The 16645-nt window shown below is 57.4% G+C and overlaps 1 protein-coding gene across 9 annotated transcripts in view; it reads left to right on the forward strand.

The window, feature by feature from the left end:
• The window catches only part of KMT2D (lysine methyltransferase 2D), a 40155-nt gene that overhangs the window by 12834 nt on the left and 10676 nt on the right, over positions 1-16645 (forward strand). For 4 of the 9 annotated variants that reach the window (XM_086713498.1, XM_086713503.1, XM_086713504.1 and 1 more), the window contains exons 15-41: positions 575-679; positions 1445-1626; positions 1805-1969; positions 2062-2171; positions 2273-2320; positions 2968-3189; positions 3420-3539; positions 3627-3740; positions 3961-4091; positions 4175-4322; positions 4523-4588; positions 4766-4876; positions 5082-5219; positions 5325-5409; positions 5648-5889; positions 5988-6061; positions 6268-6318; positions 6442-8253; positions 8358-8540; positions 8621-8757; positions 8973-10876; positions 12496-12619; positions 12768-12852; positions 12943-13024; positions 13130-13362; positions 13463-16318; positions 16453-16593. In XM_086713498.1, coding sequence (XP_086569624.1) covers positions 575-679; positions 1445-1626; positions 1805-1969; positions 2062-2171; positions 2273-2320; positions 2968-3189; positions 3420-3539; positions 3627-3740; positions 3961-4091; positions 4175-4322; positions 4523-4588; positions 4766-4876; positions 5082-5219; positions 5325-5409; positions 5648-5889; positions 5988-6061; positions 6268-6318; positions 6442-8253; positions 8358-8540; positions 8621-8757; positions 8973-10876; positions 12496-12619; positions 12768-12852; positions 12943-13024; positions 13130-13362; positions 13463-16318; positions 16453-16593 — 9669 coding nt within the window. The remainder of the gene's footprint in view (positions 1-574; positions 680-1444; positions 1627-1804; positions 1970-2061; positions 2172-2272; positions 2321-2967; positions 3190-3419; positions 3540-3626; positions 3741-3960; positions 4092-4174; positions 4323-4522; positions 4589-4765; positions 4877-5081; positions 5220-5324; positions 5410-5647; positions 5890-5987; positions 6062-6267; positions 6319-6441; positions 8254-8357; positions 8541-8620; positions 8758-8972; positions 10877-12495; positions 12620-12767; positions 12853-12942; positions 13025-13129; positions 13363-13462; positions 16319-16452; positions 16594-16645) is intronic. The other 5 variants (XM_086713501.1, XM_086713506.1, XM_086713502.1 and 2 more) reach the window with 5 other exon arrangements.

The raw sequence follows: 16645 nt of genomic DNA on the forward strand, positions 1-16645 counted from the left end.
GCTGGGCATATTTTGGTGGGAGGGTAAATGGGGAAGACCAAACTGAGGACCTGCTTCTGGGGATACCCAGCTAATGAGAAAACACAGTGAATCAGGATCATGTTGTTCGTTTGTTTGTCCATCCATCAAATTTCTCTTTAGTGTCTCCTCTGGGCTGGGCAGTGAGCTAGGAGCAAGGGGTATAGCCGTAAAAAAGGCAGAAATGATCTCTGCCCTATTGAAGCTTATAGCCTGGGGAATGTAATGTATGTTCCCACCTGAATCATCTCAAAGCTGATAGAATTTTGTCAGATATGTTACTCTCTCATCCTGACCAGTCTATATCCTTCTTACCTTCCTTTCACTTCTCCTTCCTTTTACCCATGTCAGGATGTACCAATTCAGATTCCCTGGTCAGATGAGCAAGGCATGATAGGAAGGAACAGGCCCGTGATAGCTAAGTGTCCTGACAATGGGGGGTGGGTTTTTGGTTCCTTGACTCCCCCCTTTCAGATTAGTGTTGTAGTTGGTTGCTGGGACTGAGTGAGATTGAAGAGGCCAGGTTGGACATTCGGGTTTCTGTGTGTTTCTCTAGGACATGTGTGTGGTATGTGGCAGCTTTGGACGGGGAGCAGAGGGCCACCTCCTCGCCTGTTCCCAGTGTTCTCAGTGCTATCACCCTTATTGTGTCAACAGCAAGGTGAGTTCAAGGCCCAAGAGGCCTGGACTGGGAAATGGGGTCAGTTATTTCTTACATTAGGCCCCCGTTCTGGTCACACTACTTTATTTAAAAAATTTTAATTTGAGTATAATTGATATTGTTTGCTTAAAATGGCCATTGGTCATGGAAGTTACTTGTCAGTCACTAGTGGTTACAAACTCATCTTGGGGCAAAGTACTTTGGAAATCATGGCGGTCTTTATTAAGTTTCTTTGTCATAGATCATGATTGGTATAATTTAATCCATCGTCTGAGTTGTGAAAACTTTACATGGCCTGGAGATAAAATATAAAATCAAAATCATAAGCACAAGTCTGCAAAGAGAAAACAGTGTTTTTGACCCAAGTGTGGTCACTTGTTTTGGGGTTTTCATTAATGCTGATTTAGAACTCTGCTGACATTCACTAATTTGTAGCGATAGCAGGTTCTAAATGTTCAAGAAATGTTGGGGGAGATACAACCTAATTCTATCCACAGTCTTTTGGGGACTTGGCTAGTAAAAGATTGTAATGAGGTAGTGGCTGGGTGAGGCCATTCTCTGATCAGCAGAGATCCCTGGGAGCCTAAGTTTAGAGTCACTACTTTTGGGGATGGAGGTGCTCTACGTAGCCTTCCTGTGTTCAGATGGAGGTCTGGCCTGAGCACTGAGGTCCTCCAGCCCTACCCACGTAAGTCCCACCCTCCCCTAAGAAGTCTTCCCTCTCCTGTACGTCACACCCTGAAGAATTGCCATCTTCTGCCCCAGATCACCAAGGTGATGCTGCTAAAGGGCTGGCGTTGTGTGGAGTGCATTGTGTGTGAGGTGTGCGGCCAGGCCTCGGACCCCTCACGCCTCCTGCTCTGTGATGACTGTGACATTAGCTACCACACATACTGCCTGGACCCGCCACTGCTCACCGTGCCCAAGGGTGGCTGGAAGTGCAAATGGTAGGGAGACCTGGGATCTTGAGTGGCCTGGGCAGGAGATGTTGGAGGGATGCGATGTTGCTGACGTGACAGAGGCTGGGTTTAGAAGGCTGGGCTGGGTGCTTGCTTCTCAGTGAAGACGTCTCTGGATGCCTTGGGGAGGCTAGGTACTGAGGGTCTGTCTTTCTGCCCCCACCAGGTGTGTGTCTTGTATGCAGTGTGGGGCTGCCTCTCCTGGCTTCCACTGTGAATGGCAGAATAGTTACACACACTGTGGGCCCTGTGCTAGCCTGGTGACCTGCCCTATCTGTCATGCCCCATATGTGGAAGAGGACCTCCTAATCCAGTGCCGCCACTGTGAACGGTGAGGGTGTCCTCCCCTTATATGGGTCTCCTCTTCCCTGTTCTTAGCCTTGCACTGTCTGGGTTTATTTCTTCCTGTTTCCCTTCTTCCAGGTGGATGCATGCTGGCTGCGAGAGCCTCTTCACAGAGGATGACGTGGAACAGGCGGCCGACGAGGGCTTTGACTGTGTCTCCTGCCAGCCTTATGTGGTAAAGCCTGCTGGTGAGTACCAGGTGCTGGGGAGAGGGGAGCAGGGGTCAGGGCAGGGCTCTTACTTTGGGACAGGGCCTCAAGCTGCCTTGGTTTGCCCGTCTCTTCCATAGCGCCTGTTGCTCCTCCAGAGTTGGTGCCTATGAAGGTGAAAGAGCCAGGTGAGTCACAGAAATCCCGAATGCCAAGTCTGGAAGAGACCGTAGACGCTGTCTAGTCCAGCTCCAACCCAACTTCACCTCCTCATTTTCAGAGGAGGAAACTAAGATCCTCAGAGGTTGAGTGGCCTGCTCAAGGTCACCCCCAGTAGGTTAGTAGTAAAGTTATAATGAGAACCAAGGCCTCCATTTTCCCAGGCAGAGTTCATTCCACTAGGCAATGTGGCCTTTGCAGAATCTCATCTCCAGAGAGCACAGAACACAGATTTTTCTTCTCAGTGAAGGGGGCCTCAGTGAAGGGGCCTCTCCTCCTCCATCATGATGTGGGCACTGTATGCTGGCATTGGCAAGTAGGGGCCTTCTTAGGCCTGGGTAGCTAGAGAATTCTTTGGGTGAACTAGTGTGAGTCCTGAGCAAAGTCAGGCTTCTGTAGTAGCAGTCTCTGTGAACCCCTCTGGGTCACTGATGGAGAACTCAGGCCTCAGCTAGCACCCACTCGTGGCCTGTCCCCTCCAGCCCTCCCTCCCCAGTGTTCACCTCGGTCCATCTTTTGCTGCTTTTGTGCCAGCTGGGGACTTAGACTGAAACTTGGAGTTCTGGTTTCTCTGGGGCCTCCATCCAGGGGCTACATGCTCTTCTCCTTTGTGCAGAGCCTCAATACTTTCGCTTTGAGGGTGTGTGGCTGACAGAAACTGGCATGGCCGTGCTGCGTAACCTGACCATGTCACCCCTGCACAAGCGGCGCCAGCGGCGAGGACGGCTTGGCCTCCCAGGGGAGGCAGGGCTAGAGGGTTCTGAGCCCTCAGATGCCCTTGGCCCTGATGACAAGAAGGATGGGGACCTGGATGCTGACGAGCTGCTCAAGGGTGAAGGTCAGGCTGGGGAATCTCAGGGAGTGCCCAAGTAGTGGGAGCACTCCCGTGAGAGTGGGGCGTTGGGTGGGTCAGCAGTGTCACTCCCAGTCCCCCTCAAACCACGGTTGGGCTTGTCCAGATGGCTCTGTGGCAAAGCACTGGGCTCTCTGTTCTCGGATAGCAGGATGACGAGCTTAAAAGGGCACGTGCTTCTGATCTTCTTCCCTCTCTCTCGTCTCTGTACACAGGTGGCGTGGAGCACATGGAATGTGAAATGAAACTGGAGGGGCCTATCAGCCCTGATATAGAGCCTGGCAGAGAGGAGACCGAGGAAAGCAAGAAACGCAAACGCAAACCCTATCGGCCTGGTGAGGCCCTGGAATGGGGAGGTGGGTGGTGAGGGACAGTTCACCAGGTCCCCGGCAGCTTCTCAGTCTCACTCTCCCTCTTCCTAGGCATTGGTGGTTTCATGGTGCGACAGCGGAAATCCCACACACGTGTGAAAAAGGGGCCTGCTGCACAGGCGGAGGTGTTGAGTGGGGATGGGCAGCCCGACGAGGGTGAGACGGGTGAGGGCTCCAGTGGGGCCTGGGAGAAGGTGGGGATTCCAGGACCTATGGGGCACTGCCAGGGAGGCCTGGGAGGCGAGGGCTCACTCATAGGGCCACGAAGGTGGTGGGCCCAATTGGTGCTGGGGAGAGAGTGGGCAGAAAGTGTCCCTTGAGTGAGTTGGGAGCAGCACGCCCAGTGTCCCCTGAGAGGGGCTGACACCTCCCCTTCTGTCCCCAGTGATGCCTGCAGACCTACCTGCAGAGGGCCCCGTGGACCAGAGCTTAGCTGATGGGGATGAGAAGAAGAAGCAGCAGCGGCGTGGGCGCAAGAAGAGCAAACTGGAAGACATGTTTCCTGCTTATCTGCAGGTGGGTCTTTGGCTCTTTGCAGGGTGACGGTGCGTCTGCCCTGCGGAGCATGAAGAGGCCTATTTCTCTTACTCCTCCTGCAGGAAGCCTTCTTTGGGAAGGAGCTGCTGGACCTGAGCCGGAAGGCCCTTTTTGCCGTTGGGGTGGGCCGGCCCAGTTTTGGACTAGGAGCCCCAAAAGCCAAGGGGGATAGTGGCTCAGATAGGAAGGAGCTCCACACGTCACAGAAAGGTCAGTTATGTGGGGGTGAGGTGGTCTGAAAGGATCCAACTTCCTCTCTGTGCTTAGAGGCTGGTGAGGGGATTTGGTGGGGGACAGGCTGGCCTCCCCGAATTGAGGGTGGGCCAAGGCCCTGGCCTGTGGAGCTGGGGGCCCATTCTGGGCATCAAGTGTAGGGCATCTCTGACTAGAGTGGGGACTGTTGCTCATAGGAGATGATGCTCCAGATATTGCAGATGAAGAATCCCGTGGCCTGGAGGGCAAAGCAGATACACCAGGTGAGGGCTGCTGGGAGGACTGTGTCTTCTCTTGGTTTTGCTTCTGTCAACATGTTTTGCCCCTGAGCACCATCTGGTTGGCGGCTGGAAACTGTTTCGTGCCCTCTGGGGTCCAGGGTGGCTAGTGTGGTGCCTCTGCACTGTCCTTGGTTGACGGGTTTCTCTTGGCAATTGCAGGACCTGAGGATGGAGGCATAAAGGCATCCCCAGTGCCCAGTGACCCCGAGAAGCCAGGCACTCCGGGTGAAGGGATGCTTAGCTCTGACTTAGATAGGATTCCCACTGAAGGTGAGGCTGTGGCCCACACTTGTCGTGTGTAAGGGTCCTCTGTGGGAGAAGGAGAAGGTCCTACCTGTGGGACTGCCATCTGTACAGCCAGCTTCTTTGGTGGGGAGTCCTGGGCACCTTCCCTGGCCATGGCCATTTGTGGCCCTGCAGTGTCCCGTCAAATCCCCAGTCTTCCTTAGCGGCATCCTTCATCAATCCCCCACAGAACTGCCCAAGATGGAATCTAAAGACCTGCAGCAGCTCTTCAAGGATGTTCTGGGTTCTGAACGAGAGCAGCACCTGGGTTGTGGAACCCCCGGCTCGGACGGCAGCCGTACACCGCTGCAGAGGCCCTTTCTTCAAGGTGATACGGATGGCAGTGGCATCAAGACTGGGTGTCCAGATTTGGCCAAGCTCACCCCCAGGATGGGCCTCTTGCTCTCATTCTCTGATCCTGTGCCTCTTGTAGGTGGACTCCCTTTGGGCAATCTCCCCTCCAGCAGCCCAATGGACTCCTACCCGGGCCTCTGCCAGTCCCCATTCCTGGATTCTAGGTTGGTATCTATGCTTAACGTCTGTGGACAGTCCCTGCTGTCCCTTCCCTCCCACTGGGGCCACGCCAAGGGAGGGGACCTTGGACTCCGGGGTGCTGCTGTAGAAACGCTTGTCTCTGCTCCTTTGTTAGTGGTCCTCCTTGTGGGGGCAGGGCAGTGGCCTGGGAACTCTAGGCAGTTTGTCTGGGGTGGGGCTTGGCTTCCTTGCCCTCCGTGACTCTCTGCCCCTGCGCCCCAGGGAGCGCGGGGGCTTCTTTAGCCCGGAACCCGGTGAGCCAGACAGCCCCTGGACAGGCTCAGGGGGCACCACGCCCTCCACCCCCACCACCCCCACCACGGAGGGAGAGGGCGACGGGCTCTCCTATAACCAGCGGAGCCTTCAGCGTTGGGAGAAGGATGAGGAGTTGGGCCAGCTCTCCACCATCTCACCTGTGCTCTATGCCAACATTAACTTTCCCAATCTCAAGCAAGATTACCCAGGTACCCATGGAACGGAGGCAAGGGAAACAACCTGGGAATGTGGTGGGCACAGGGGTCACCTGCCAAGTTTCCTGTAACGAAATACCTCTGCCCTCCAGACTGGTCTAGCCGTTGCAAACAAATCATGAAGCTCTGGAGAAAAGTTCCAGCTACTGACAAAGCCCCCTACCTGGTGAGCCGGAAGAAAGCCTAGGTCAGGGTGGGAACTGGGGCTCGAGGGTGTTTCTGGGAAATTCACCTCCGTTCTTTCCATTACCCACTCCCAAAGCAACTGGGCCAGAAGGGATCAGCTTCTGGGTAGGGAGTGAGTGACGTGAGGGATGGGGGCTGGGCATGAAACTGAGCCCTAGGCCTAAGGCTGTGTCCTGTATCCCTCAGCAAAAGGCCAAAGATAACCGGGCAGCTCACCGCATCAACAAGGTGCAAAAGGTGAGTGGGGGCCAGGCTGGGTCGTGCCATCCAAATCCTATAGCTGGGGGCCTCTTGAGGGTGTGGGGGACATAGGGCTTGCCACAGCAGCCTGACTGCTCTGTGCCTGGTCTCCCCCTGTAGCAGGCTGAGAGCCAGATCAACAAGCAGACCAAGGTGGGCGACATGGCCCGTAAGACTGACCGACCGGCCCTACATCTTCGCATTCCCCCCCAGCCAGGGGCACTGGGCAGTCCGCCCCCCGCTGCTGCCCCCACCATTTTCATTGGCAGCCCCACTACCCCCGCCGGCTTGTCTACCTCTGCGGACGGGTTCCTGAAGCCGCCGGCGGGCACAGTGCCCGGCCCCGACTCGCCCGGTGAGCTCTTCCTCAAGCTCCCACCCCAGGTGCCCGCCCAAGTGCCTTCGCAGGACCCCTTTGGACTGGCCCCCGCCTACGCTCTGGAGCCCCGCTTCCCCACGGCACCACCTACTTATCCTCCCTATCCTAGTCCAACTGGGGCCCCTGCGCAGCCCCTGACGCTGGGCGCCTCATCTCGTCCTGGGACGGGCCAGCCAGGGGATTTCCACACTACCCCACCCGGCACCCCCCGGCACCAGCCCTCCACACCCGATCCCTTTCTCAAACCCCGCTGCCCCTCACTGGACAACCTGGCTGTGCCTGAGAGCCCAGGGATAGGGGGAGGCAAGGCTGCCGAGCCCCTGCTGTCACCCCCGCCTTTTGGGGAGTCTCGGAAGGCCCTAGAGGTGAAGAAGGAAGAGCTTGGGGCATCCTCTCCTAGCTATGGGCCCCCAAACCTAGGCTTTGTTGACTCACCTTCCTCAGGCCCCCACCTGGGCAACCTGGAGTTAAAGGCACCTGATGTCTTTAAAGCCCCCCTGACCCCTCGGGCATCTCAGGTAGAGCCCCAGAGCCCGGGCTTGGGCCTAAGGCCCCAGGAGCCACCCCCTGCCCAGGCTTTGGCCCCTTCTTCTCCCAGCCACTCGGACATCTTTCGTCCTGGCCCCTATCCTGACCCCTATGCCCAGCCCCCGTTGACCCCTCGGCCTCAACCCCCACCCCCTGAAAGCTGCTGTGCCCTGCCCCCTCGCTCATTGCCCTCAGACCCTTTCTCCCGAGTACCTGCCAGTCCCCAGTCCCAGTCCAGCTCGCAGTCCCCATTAACACCCCGTCCTTTGTCTGCCGAGGCTTTTTGCCCATCCCCTGTTACCCCTCGCTTCCAGTCCCCTGACCCTTATTCCCGTCCACCCTCACGTCCTCAGTCCCGTGACCCATTTGCCCCCTTGCATAAGCCACCCCGACCCCAGCCCCCTGAAGTTGCCTTCAAGGCTGGGCCTCTAGCCCACACTCCACTGGGGGCTGGGGGCTTCCCAGCAGCCCTGCCCTCGGGACCGGCAGGTGAGCTCCATGCTAAGGTCCCAAGTGGGCAGCCCCCCAATTTTGCCCGGTCCCCTGGGACGGGTGCATTTGTGGGCACCCCCTCTCCCATGCGTTTCACTTTCCCTCAGGCGGTAGGGGAGCCTTCCCTAAAGCCCCCTGTCCCTCAGCCTGGTCTCCCTCCACCCCATGGGATCAACAGCCATTTTGGGCCTGGCCCTACTTTGGGCAAGCCTCAAAGCACAAACTACGCAGTAGCCACAGGGAACTTCCACCCATCAGGCAGCCCCCTGGGATCCAGCAGTGGGTCCACAGGAGAGGGCTTTGGGCTGTCCCCGCTACGCCCCCCATCAGTCCTACCACCACCTGCACCGGATGGATCCCTCCCCTACCTGTCGCATGGAGCCTCACAGCGGGCAGGCATCACCTCTCCAGTCGATAAGCGAGAAGACCCAGGGGCTGGATTGGGTAGCTCTTTGGCGGCACCTGAACTTCCAGGTACCCAGGACCCAGGCATGTCCAGCCTCAGCCAGACAGAACTGGAGAAGCAGCGGCAGGTGGGTGGACATCCTGGAGTGAACCCCCATATCTTTGCTTTTCTTGTGCCAGCTCTGTGATTGGAGTAGAATGGACTTAACCCACTTCTCTGTTCTCTGCACAGCGCCAGCGACTACGGGAGCTCCTGATTCGGCAGCAAATCCAGCGCAATACCCTGCGGCAAGAGAAGGAAACAGCTGCGGCAGCTGCAGGAGCAGTGGGGCCCCCGGGCAGCTGGGGTGCCGAGCCCAGCAGCCCTGCCTTTGAGCAGCTGAATCGAGGCCAGACTCCCTTTGCTGGGACCCAGGTAGATAGAGTGGTGGCAAGGGGTGGCGGGTCCAGGATACTGAAGGCAACCCCTCCTTCATCCACCTCCATCTCTCCCAGGACAAGAGTAGCCTTGTGGGGCTGCCCCCAAGCAAATTGGGTGGCCCCATCATGGGGCCAGGGGCTTTCCCCAGCGATGACCGACTCTCCCGGCCACCTCCACCAGCCACCCCTTCCTCTATGGATGTGAGCAGCCGGTAAGCTCCAAAGCAAAGGTTAAAGTAAGGGAGGAGATCTCACCACTGTTGTGTGTTGCCCCACGTTTTCCTGTGTCTGACCCTTGTCCAGTATCACTTACTCTTCTTCCTCATTCCTTCTTACTGTGTCAACTCCATCCTTCCTTAATGCCCTAAGCCCATGTTCTAGCACTTGATCCTGATTTCATCTTACTGACTACCGCATATTCTTCCAGGCAACTGGTGGGAGGCTCCCAAGCCTTCTATCAGCGAGCACCCTATCCTGGGTCCCTGCCCTTACAGCAGCAGCAGCAGCAGCAACAACTGTGGCAGCAGCAGCAGCAACAACAGCAGGCAACAGCAACCTCCATGCGCCTTGCCATGTCTACTCGCTTTCCATCAACTCCTGGGCCTGAACTTGGCCGCCAAACCCTAGCTACCCCCTTGGCAGGAATTCCCGCCCGCCTCCCTGGCCCTGGAGAGCCAGTGCCTGGTCCAGCTGGTCCTGCCCAGTTCATTGAGTTGCGGCACAATGTACAGAAAGGACTAGGACCTGGGGGGGCTCCGTTTCCTGGGCAGGGCCCCCCTCAGAGACCCCGTTTTTACCCAGTAAGTGAGGACTCCCACCGAATGGCTCCTGAAGGGCTTCGAGGCCTGGCAGTATCGGGCCTTCCCCCACAGAAACCCACAGCACCTCCGGCCCCTGAATTGAACAGTAGTCTCCATCCAGTGCCCCACACCAAAGGTCCCTCCCTGCCCACTGGCTTGGAGCTGGTCAGCCGGCCCACCTCAAGCACTGAGCTTGGCCGCCCTCCTCCTCTGGCCCTGGAAGCTGGGAAGTTACCCTGTGAGGATCCTGAGCTGGACGATGACTTTGATGCCCACAAGGCCCTAGAGGATGATGAGGAGCTTGCTCACCTGGGCCTGGGTGTGGATGTGGCCAAGGGAGATGATGAGCTGGGCACCTTGGAAAACCTGGAGACCAATGACCCTCACCTGGATGACCTGCTCAATGGGGATGAGTTTGATCTGCTGGCCTATACTGACCCTGAGCTGGATACTGGGGACAAGAAGGACATCTTCAATGAGCACCTGAGGCTGGTAGAGTCGGCCAATGAAAAGGCTGAGCGGGAGGCCCTGCTGCGGGGGGTGGAGCCAGGACCCATGGGCCCTGATGAGCGCCCTCTGCCTGCTGCTGATGTCTCTGAGGCCCGTCTGGCATCGGTGCTCCCTGAGGTGAAGCCCAAGGTAGAGGAAGGTGGGCGCCACCCTTCCCCTTGCCAGTTCGCCATTACCACCCCCAAGGTAGAGCCAGCACCTGCCACCACTTCCCTAGGTCTAGGGCTGAAACCAGGACAGAGTGTGATGGGCACCCGGGACACCCGGATGGGCACAGGACCCTTTTCCGGCAGTGGGCACACAACTGAGAAGGGCCCCTTTGGGGCCACAGGAGGACCACCAGCTCACCTGCTGACACCCAGCCCGCTGAGTGGCCCAGGAGGGTCCTCCCTGCTGGAAAAGTTTGAGCTGGAGAGTGGGGCCCTGACCTTGCCCGGTGGACATGCAGCATCAGGGGATGAGCTGGACAAGATGGAGAGCTCGCTGGTAGCCAGTGAGTTACCCTTGCTCATCGAAGACCTGTTGGAGCATGAGAAGAAGGAGCTGCAGAAGAAGCAGCAGCTTTCGGCACAGCTGCAGCCTGCCCAGCAACAGCAGCAACAGCAGCAGCAGCAGCAGCAGCAGCAGCAGCAGCAGCATTCCCTGCTGGCCACACCAGGCCCTGCCCAGGCCATGTCTTTGACACATGAAGGCTCTTCTCCCAGTTTGGCTGGGCCCCAACAGCAGCTTGCCCTAGGACTTGGGGGTTCCCGACAGCCAGGCTTGGCCCAACCACTGATGCCCACCCAGCCACCAGCACATGCCCTCCAGCAGCGCCTGGCCCCATCCATGGCCATGGTGTCCAGTCAAGGACATATGCTAAGTGGGCAGCACGGCGGGCAGGCAGGCTTGGTGCCCCAGCAGAGCCCACAGCCAGTGCTGGCACAGAAGCCCATGGGTACCATGCCACCTTCCATGTGTATGAAACCTCAGCAGCTGGCCATGCAGCAGCAGCTGGCTAACAGCTTCTTCCCTGATACAGGTAACTTGAGCCAGGGGCACTGGCTTAGTTACTCAGGGGTGATCACTGCTACCACCAAATGGACACTGGAGCTAGAGACCTAAGATAATCCCCAGCTGAGGGAGGTGGGACACAAAGAGCATGGGCTAAACACCATACTAGCAGTGCAGGCAGAAGCATTGTAGCTTTTGCCAACGGAGGAATGGCGCCTGGCATAGAGCAGGCAGTTAGATACTTGAACAAATGGAATGAATGCATGAAGCCTGGTTGGCAAGGGCTTTGTAGCTGTGCGAGACCAGAAGATTGGGAGCTGGAGAGAAGTAGTGCAGGAAACAGCAGTCCAGGCGGGCACAGGCCCTTGAGTGGGAAATGTTGTGGGGGGAAGCCGGTGAGTGCGTTTGGAGACCATATTGAGGTGGCTAGGCCAGAGTGGACTCCATGTGGAGGAAGGTAAGCGGGTACTACCCTAATTTTGGAGATGTGAGAAGGGGGGCCAGATTGAGGAAGATCTCTAATTCAATACTGTTTATTGGGATAACATTTGTTAAGCAGTGTGCCAAGCACTTTACCATCGTCGTCCAATTGAATCACAACAAACTCATTAAATAGGTACTGCCAGGGTCTTCAGTTAGGGAAGTAGGCATGGAGGGCGAGTAACTTGCCCAGATCATACAGCTAACAGCTAGAGTTTGAATCCTGCTCCTCTGGTCCTCTTGACTATTTTGTGGCCTTAAAATAGGAGGAAAGGGAGTTTGGGTAGTCCTTAAAAAAATTTTTTTTTTTAATTAATTCTCTTTATTTTTGAGAGGCAGAGAGAGACAGAGCACGTGTGGGGGAGGCAGAGAGAGGGGGAGGGAGACACAGAATCCAAAGCAGGCGCCAGGCTCTGAGCTGTCAGCACAGAGCCCGATGTGGGGCCTAAGCTCACGAACCGTGAGATCATGACCCAAGCCGAAGTCGGACGCTCAACTGACTGAGCCACCCAGGCACCCCAGGTTAGTCCTTTAAAAAGTGGAGAGTGAAGTTGTGAGAGCAGTGGAGAAATATAAAATGTGCAGGATTTTAGGAAGATGTAAGTTTTTGGTGGTTGCTTATTTCTCCTTTTTAACCCAGCATCCTGAATAGACAAGAAATGGGCTGTAGGTGATGCATGTGGTGCCCAAAGCAGCACTGGCATCTAGGACTTTGGCACAGTGCCCACATCTAGGGTTCTTGGGCTGCACTAGTTGCCCTAAGAGTACTTCTGTTGAAGAATGCTTTCTAGGTCATAAAGTGTACTCACAGTCTTTGTTACATTTGATCCTCATGGTAGTTCTGTGAGGTTGGCGGAGTAGGGAATCACAAGGTCTGTCAAATAGAGGAGGAAACTGAGGCTCAGAGAAGTCAAATGACGTTGATACATTAGCTCAGCAGATGTTTACTGAGTACACTTTAGCACTGTGCGAGTAAAAACAGGGCCACTATCTTGTGAATAATAAAGCTGAGTCAGCCAGGCTCCCTGGCTCCTAGTCTTTCTAACACTTTCTTGCCATGCCATTGTTCTACTTGGTTTGGTGGAGGTCAAGGTGTTGGAAGGAATGGCAGATGCAAAGTGGAGTATTGAATCCAATGTCCACCTTACTTGGCTCTCCCCTCTCCAGATCTGGACAAATTTGCAGCAGAAGATATCATTGATCCCATTGCAAAGGCCAAGATGGTGGCTTTGAAAGGCATCAAGAAAGTGATGGCTCAGGGCAGCATTGGAGTGGCACCTGGTATGAACAGGTAAGACGTGGGAGGTGGGGGGTGGTTGGCTCTTTCCTTTCCCAGTCTTTTCCCTCTCCTTCCTGGTCCCCTTCCCTACTTGTCCCACCTCTTTGCCTTTCAACTTTCCCCATCACCTGTGCATCCCCTTTGCTTTGGTGGACTCCAGGCAGCAAGTATCTCTGCTAGCCCAGAGGCTCTCAGGGGGGCCCGGCAGTGATCTGCAGAACCACGTGGCAGCTGGGAGTGGCCAGGTAAGTGATCAGTTGGGAGTAGGAACTTGTGTCCTATACAATCAGGCCACCCTTTTTAGGGCCTAGTATGGAACAATGACCCTTTAGCAGTCTCTCTCATCACAGGAGCGGAGTGCTGGTGACCCTTCCCAGCCTCGTCCCAATCCACCCACCTTTGCCCAGGGAGTGATCAGTGAGTAGGGGGATGGGGAGGAGTGTGCAAGGGAGTGGGGTGTGTGGAAGAAGAGGGATTGGGATCACCCTTTTGCAGGTCCTGACACCCTGTTTCCTTTCCCAGATGAGGCTGACCAGCGGCAGTATGAGGAATGGCTGTTTCATACCCAGCAGCTCCTACAGATGCAGCTGAAGGTGCTAGAGGAGCAGATCGGTGTGCATCGCAAGTCCCGGAAGGCTCTGTGTGCCAAACAGCGCACTGCCAAGAAGGCTGGCCGTGAGTTCCCAGAAGCTGATGCTGAGAAGCTCAAGCTGGTTACAGAGCAGCAGAGCAAGATCCAGAAACAGCTGGATCAGGTAGGGAAAGCAGACTTCAGCCTAGAAACCAGGAGCCCAGGGAACAGGGATGGCTCCGATGGGCAGGCCCCAGGCTCACCTCCCAACCCTCCTGTGTTAGGTCCGGAAGCAGCAGAAGGAGCACACCAACCTCATGGCAGAATATCGGAATAAGCAGCAGCAACAGCAGCAACAGCAGCAACAGCAACACTCAGCTGTGCTGGCCCTCAGCCCTTCCCAGAGTCCCCGGCTACTCACCAAGCTCCCCGGTCAGCTGATCCCTGGCCATGGGCTGCAGCCACCACAGGGGCCTCCGGGTGGGCAAGCTGCAGGTCTTCGCCTGCCCCCAGGGGGCATGGCTCTCCCTGGGCAGCCTGGTGGCCCTTTCCTCAACACCTCCCTGGCCCAGCAGCAGCAACAGCAACATTCTGGTGGGACTGGGGCCTTGGCTGGCCCCTCAGGGGGCTTTTTCCCTGGCAACCTTGCTCTTCGAGGCCTAGGACCTGATTCGAGACTTTTACAGGAGAGGCAGCTACAGCTACAGCAGCAACGCATGCAACTAGCCCAGAAATTGCAGCAGCAGCAACAGCAACAGCACCTCCTAGGACAGGTGGCAATCCAGCAGCAACAACAGCAGAGCTTGGGGGTACAGGCAAACCAGGCTCTGGGTCCCAAGCCCCCGGGGCTTCTGCCTCCCAGTAGCCATCAAGGCCTCTTGGTCCAGCAGCTGTCCCCGCAACCACCCCAGGGGCCCCAGGGCATGCTGGGCCCTGCCCAGGTGGCAGTGTTACAGCAGCAGCAGCAGCAGCAGCACCCTGGAGCTTTGGGGCCCCAGGGTCCTCACAGACAGGTACTTCTTACCCAGTCCCGGGTGCTGAGTTCCCCCCAGCTGGCACAGCAGGGTCAGGGCCTTATGGGACACCGGCTGGTCACAGCCCAGCAGCAGCAGCAGCAACAGCACCAACAGCAGGGATCCATGGCAGGCCTTTCCCATCTTCAGCAGGGCCTGATGCCACACAGCGGGCAGCCCAAACTGAGTGCTCAGCCCATGGCTTCCTTACAGCAGCAGCAGCTTCAGCAGCAGCAGCTACAGCAGCAACAACAGCAGCAGCAGCAGCTACAGCAGCAACAACAGCAGCAGCAACAGCAGCTACAGCAGCAGCAGCAGCAGCTACAACAGCAGCAGCTGCAGCAGCAGCAACAACTACAACAACAGCAACTACAGCAGCAGCAGCTACAGCAACAGCAGCAGCAACAGCAACAACAATTGCAGCAGCAGCAACAGCAGCAGCAGCAACAGCAGCAGATGGGCCTCTTGAACCAGAGTCGAACTTTATTGTCTCCCCAGCAGCAGCAGCAGCAGCAGCAGCAGCAGCAGCAGCAGCAGCAACAGCAGCAGCAGCAGCAGCAGCAGCAGCAGCAGGTGACCCTTGGCCCTGGCATACCAGCCAAGCCTGTGCAACACTTTTCTAACCCCGGAACCCTGGGCCCAACCGTCCTCTTGACGGGCAAGGAACAAAGCATTGTAGAGACAGCTCTTCCTCCAGAGGCCACTGAGGGGCCCTCCACACATCAGGGAGGGCCGTTAGCAATAGGGACTATACCTGAGTCAGTGGCGACCGAACCTGGGGAGGTAAAGCCTTCGCTCTCCGGGGACTCACAGCTCCTGCTTGTCCAGCCCCAGGCCCAGCCTCAGCCCAACCCTGTGCAGCTGCAGCCACCTCTGAGGGTCCCAGGGCAACAGCAGCAGCAAGTTAACTTGCTCCACACAGGAGGTGTGGGAAGCCATGGGCAAGCAGGCAGCGGATCATCTTCTGAGGCCTCATCTATGCCCCACCTGCTGGCCCAATCCTCTGTTCCTTTAGGGGAGCAGCCTGGGACCATGACCCAGAACCTTCTGGGTTCCCAACAGCCCCTTGGACTAGAGCGGCCAGTGCAGAATAATGCAGGGCCACAGCCTGCCAAATCAGGACCTGTCCCCCAGGCTGGGCAGGGCCTGCCCGGGGCTGGCGTCATGCCTACGGTGGGTCAGCTTCGAGCACAGCTCCAAGGAGTCCTGGCCAAAAACCCCCAGCTGCGGCACTTGAGTCCACAGCAGCAGCAGCAGCTACAGGCGCTCCTCATGCAGCGGCAGCTGCAGCAGAGTCAGTCAGTGCGCCATGCCCCACCCTACCAGGAGCCTGGGGCCCAGCCCTCTCCCCTCCAGGGCCTCCTAGGCCGCCAGCCTCAACTTGGGGGCTTCCCTGGATCCCAGACTGGCCCCCTCCAGGAGCTAGGGGCAGGGCTTCGACCTCAGGGCCCACCCCGGCTCCCCACCCCACAAGGAGCCTTATCCACAGGACCAGTCGTTGGCCCTGTCCATCCCACACCTCCACCATCCAGCCCCCAAGAGCCAAAGAGACCTTCCTCACAGCCCCCAGGAGCCAGCCCCCTGGTCCCATCCCAGCTCCCCTCTGAGGCCCAGCTCACCCCCACCCAGCCAGGGACTCCAAAACCGCAGGGCCCATCCTTGGAGCTGCCTCCTGGGAGGGTCTCACCTGCTGCTGCCCAGCTTGCAGATACCTTCTTTGGCAAGGGGCTGGGACCTTGGGACCCCCCAGACAACCTAGTGGAAGCCCAGAAGCCAGAGCAGAGCATTCATCTGGAGCAGGTGAATGGGCAGGCAGTGCCTGAGCCACCCCATCTCAGCATCAAGCAGGAGCCTCGGGAAGAGCCATGTGCCCTGGGAGCCCAGGCGGTGAAGAGGGAGGCCAACGGGGAGCCAATAGGGGCACCAGGTACCAGCAACCACCTCCTGCTGGCAGGCCCCCGCTCAGAGGCCGGGCATCTGCTCTTGCAGAAGCTTCTACGGGCAAAGAATGTGCAACTCAGCACTGGGCGGGGGCCCGAGGGGCTGCGAGCTGAGATCAACGGGCACATTGACAGCAAGCTGGCTGGGCTGGAGCAGAAACTACAGGGTACCCCCAGCAACAAGGAGGTGAGTACTTTAGATGGATTGGAGCAGATAGAATTGGGGCTGCAACCTAGGGCAGCGTGAACATGTCTGGTTCAAACAGGAGGCGAGGGCTCTGAGGAAGACAGCAGCCTTCACTGTGGGTTTATCTGGCTTAGGATACAGCAGCAAGAAAGCCTTTGACACCAAAGCCCAAGCGGGTACAGAAGGCAAGCGACAGGTTGGTGAGCTCCCGAAAGAAGCTGCGGAAGGAGGACGGGGTCAGGGCCAGCGAGGCCTTGCTGAAACAGCTGAAACAGGTGACCCCCAGGAGCCAGCCCCCTGGTCCCATCCCAGGATAGGGGGCACTCT

This window comes from Puma concolor, chromosome B4 (genome assembly GCF_028749965.1).
Source record: "Puma concolor isolate L17-30 chromosome B4, mPumCon1.1.hap2, whole genome shotgun sequence".
Lineage (NCBI taxonomy): Eukaryota > Metazoa > Chordata > Mammalia > Carnivora > Felidae > Puma > Puma concolor.